The sequence below is a fragment of the Sphaeroforma arctica genome (assembly GCF_001186125.1).
Source record: "Sphaeroforma arctica JP610 unplaced genomic scaffold supercont1.530, whole genome shotgun sequence".
NCBI classification, from domain to species: domain Eukaryota; class Ichthyosporea; order Ichthyophonida; genus Sphaeroforma; species Sphaeroforma arctica.
Window position 1 is genome coordinate 13446 of NW_014040028.1, and position 4681 is coordinate 18126.

Here is a 4681-nt window from a genome sequence, read left to right on the forward strand (position 1 = left end):
CCTGTATATATACATGCAAAGCAAGGTAGCTGGTTATAAATGATCTGTAAGGGTTTCGCACATACGTCGCATGAGATGGGGGATGACAAACATCAAAATATTCAGGATCAGAGCAGGAAGAAAACCCTTAATAGCTGCGGTGAGGGCAGCGTTGTCATTAAAAAAATCCTCTAGCGATGGGAACCATTTCTGTGGTGAAGGCCGAAGAAAACAGAGGCTATGAAGAGGTCGATACAAGGTTTGCTATTTTTAGAACAAGTGCGCTACTTTTAGAACAAGTGTGCTATTTTTAGAAACAGAGTATGTGAGGATATACCACGCTCATTTACTTTAATCTACTTCGCATAGGAATTAATCAACACATATCACACCTATCTACTGCATCCTGCTATGCATGTGTGCTTGCCCACATTTATCTGCCACAACCTACTATGTATACGTACCTGAAAGTTTTCAATTGTCACAAAACTCTGCAGAAAGGCCACAGGAATGGCAAAGAACACCACCATCGCGAATGTCAGGATTCTGTGCACGGGAAGAAAGAGCGCAAATGTGTTATTGAGAAAGTGAGCGAATGTATAATGATAGTGTTAAACACGGAGGATACACACATACACACGTACATACCTACATACACACACAAATACAAACATACATACATATATATATATACATACATTCATACATACATACATACATACATACATACATACATGCATACATACATTATATATATCAGTTGATATTCAAAGAAACAAACCAATGCTGTCTACATCGGTGACTAATGACGTCTCATGTGCTCAGAAGACACCGCGTCACTCCTTTGCAGTCACATACTCAGCAAAACTATAGACTGCAAATGATACGCACGTCAAATAGAAGCTATTACTATCACTAAGCGCAGGCCTATTCCATATTGTACTCAATATGCGCTTAAGAGGTACCAACCACATACACACACACACATGTTATGCAATGGCACACACTCTGTATGCACGTGCACACCCACACCCGCCAAAGGAGGTGGATGCACATGCGTCACACATATAAGCGCATGCTTTGTACCATATTTTCTCCACGCACATGTAACTACACGCACAACAGTCACACGACACACGCATAAGGAAACCGACCACTTACACACACACGCACGAATAACACAGATACGCTCAAATACGTGACAAACAACTACTCACAAGGTTGACTCCATGCACACGCATGCTTGATACATATACACTTATCGATTTACTACACATGTATTTCACTTCGAAATTCTAACTACGCAGACTGGGCCAGTACACAGGCAGCGGAAACAAATACAGACAGTCATATAAATCTTACTATAATGTAAACGTACACATAAACATGCATACTTGATATATATATATATTGGCAAAGTGCTGTATATACAATGACATACTACACGCATATACTCCGCACAGACAACCCGAGACTTTGAACGCGCTGGTTGGACCAGTGCACAGACAGCGGAGACATATACATGCGCTCATATAAACATACCTACACCTGTCATTTACATACTGAGAAGGTGTTGCCATATATACACTAACATACTTTACACATATAGTCCGCACAGTCAACTCAAGGCTTTGTATGCGCAGATTGGGCCAGTACACGTCCGTGGGCTCTGGTGCGCCGTCTGTGCTATATGCGGAACTGTGTGACGTGATGGAAAGAAGTGGTATATAGCGATCCAAAAGCTTAGAACCCAGAAATACACACGGAACGCCCTGGTGTTGTGTATGAAACTGTGCGAGATATTGAAACATAATGGGAAACTGCAATGAGTTGAACATACGCGAAACTGTGCTCGTGCCAATGTGGTGATTTGGCTCCAAAAATGCCCCCCACAATGAGTACCTCACCCCCTTTTTTTATATTCAGAATACACGTCTGCTTCCTGTGGTCAGTCTGTGGGCAACAAATGGCATGACTAACGGACAGAAAGCAACGTAACATACCGTTCACCAGCCCAACCCCAACAAACACCGTCAACAACAATCACTCACAACAAGATCAAATATCTGTCGCACCTGTTGTATAGATATCACATACACAACGGGTATGGAAACAACCACTCACAAGACATATGTCGCACCTATTGTACAGATATCACATACACAACGGGTATGAGAACAACCACTCACAAGACAATCTGTCGCACCTGTTGTCACTGAGTCGACTGCTGGCGGCTAGACTGGCCGTGAGGAAGTTCTTAAACGTCACAAAGCCAGTGCCGTACGGATAGCGCAATCCATCGTACTTGGACTCCTTCACCAATCTGTTGGAAAATAGATAAAAAACAAATAAATAAATGAATAAATTAATAAAACAAGTAAATAAATAATAAATATAAGAAATAGAATCGTATACAAGAAAATACAAGTGAGTATGAGCATACACTTCACACGTGTTTGTCAGTGGATGGATCAGACTTGAACTCTTTCGGAGACAGCGGATGGCGCGGTGATGCAAATAGGCATCGTGTCCCTTTGACAGTGGTTAATGGTATATGTGTAGAGTGTTTTGACCTCGAATTTGGTATATCAAGGGAAAACCTCTGGAGTTTTTTTTGAGACTGTAGTGGTCTTACAAGGCCTGTCGCCTGCAGCAGCTACTAATCAATTGTGGGGAAATTGCACTTCGATATGTCAGGCATTGTACGGGTGCGAGGCTTAGAGATGAAATAGCACTTTGGGACAGTACGGACAGTACGGTGAGAAAGACTGAGCCGCGGGTTCGGTGTTGTGGACGAGCGTTCACCCAAGGACTCTCGGCCTATGAGCCGTGGGTGCAGCGCCCGTATAGTTCAATTTGTGCAAAGTCGTCTGCGAATACAATAGATATACGGAGGTGGAGACACGAATTTGGTTTTGACTGTGTTCTGGGTCTGAGAGAAAGTTAGTTGAGTGCGAGTGCACTCGAGTTAATTGATTACAGACAACACACGCTCAAACAACATACATCATCGCACACGAGCGGCACTCCTTGAGTTGGTGGTATAACCAGCCAATAAACCCTATCACGCTTAGTCCATACATTTACATACAACACTTTTCATAATAAACTCGAGCATGTCTCATATTAAACCGTCACTTAAGACTACTACAAATACTGGACACATACACACAGACCATCGAGTGCATGGTAACACTTTCAACACTCATCACAACGAATGCACCTACTGGTTATATTCCTTGAGCTGATCTTGTAGATAGTCGATCGAGTCCACTATAGTGCCACCATAGCACAGGAACCCCCCCACACGCATGGTAGGGCGCTCGTGCTTCTTCCCCAAGTCCCAGTAGGCTCTCTATAACCGTAGAGTCGAACAGGTATTAGAAGTAGATAATTGTACACCGACATAGGGATTAAGATACACAAGGGCATCGTAGAATGTTCATGTAGGGTTTAGGGTTTTAGGGGTTTGTAGAATGTTCGTGTATTGAGTCTAATGGTAGAAGGCCCCCTGAGGAACGTTGAACGTATTCAACGTACAGAGCAAATTACATAGAAGTTAAAACAAACTATCGTTGAACATCGAATTGCACCCATCCACCCGTATGACGTGGCGTCATCACTTCTCAGACAAGAGAGGACATACAAGTGTTGAAACCCAAACACCAAAAAGGTGGGACAAATAAGGTCCAAAAACAGTTCAATTAAGACGTACAAGTGCCAATCAAACACCAAAAAGGTAGGACAAATAAAGTCCAAAAATAGTTCAATTAAGACATAAAGTGCTAATCAAACACCAAAACGATAGGACAAATAGAGTCCAAAACCACTTCAAATAAGACATACAAGTGCCAATCAAACACCGAACAGGTAGGACAAATAAAGTCCAAAACCACTTCAACCCAGCCCGCCCAAGCGTTACGTATAGTGCTCCGTTCCTTGGCAATTAGATGGTTCACTGTGTTTGGCCTATCACACTAACACCAATCACCTCCCAGTCACCCATTCTGAGTGGGCATGTGCGCGTGTGCATGTGTGCGCGGGATCCGATATATGTCTTAATTATACAGGCTGTATGATAACTCAGATGATAACACCATCAGAAACAGCACGCACCTCCAGGTCACTTCGGATTTGTTCTCGTTCGCGGACCAATTTCCTGTGCTCTTTAACATACTTGTATAGCGATACGCTATGCACCTGAATGGGAGATGTGTCAGGAAGGGCAAGATACACAAATCAGCATTTGTAGGTATATTCTAGCAGACATACGGGTTTTCATACAGGCTAAAAATGAGACTGAACCACCTGATTTTCGCATGTATGTAGGTATATAGTTTGGCATGCGAAGACAAAACACTCCGCATGACAAATTAAATCAGAATACATGTCATGAGGGATGTAAAGGGGCTCGGAGCGCTAGGTAATCATGGGTGAATTTGCATAGGTAAAAGACAATGTGAGGAGAAAGATCGATATAATACCTGGCTCTAAGTCTAGAAAATCGATCCGGCAATAAATATATATATATATATATATATATATATATATATATATATATATATATATATATATATATATATATATATATATATATATATATATATATATATATATATATATATATATATATATATATATATATATATATATATATATATATATATATATATATATATATATATATATATATATATATATA

At 41.1% G+C, this 4681-nt stretch overlaps 1 protein-coding gene across 2 annotated transcripts in view; it reads right to left on the reverse strand.

Annotated features, from left to right (window-relative positions):
* SARC_07009 overlaps positions 1-4681 on the reverse strand; it is a gene marked incomplete at its 5' end in the record, with an annotated part of 20385 nt that overhangs the window by 10009 nt on the left and 5695 nt on the right. For both annotated transcript variants that reach the window (XM_014299059.1, XM_014299058.1), the window contains 6 exons: positions 92-189; positions 444-525; positions 1576-1677; positions 2186-2302; positions 3207-3334; positions 4096-4179. In XM_014299059.1, coding sequence (XP_014154534.1) covers positions 92-189; positions 444-525; positions 1576-1677; positions 2186-2302; positions 3207-3334; positions 4096-4179 — 611 coding nt within the window. The remainder of the gene's footprint in view (positions 1-91; positions 190-443; positions 526-1575; positions 1678-2185; positions 2303-3206; positions 3335-4095; positions 4180-4681) is intronic.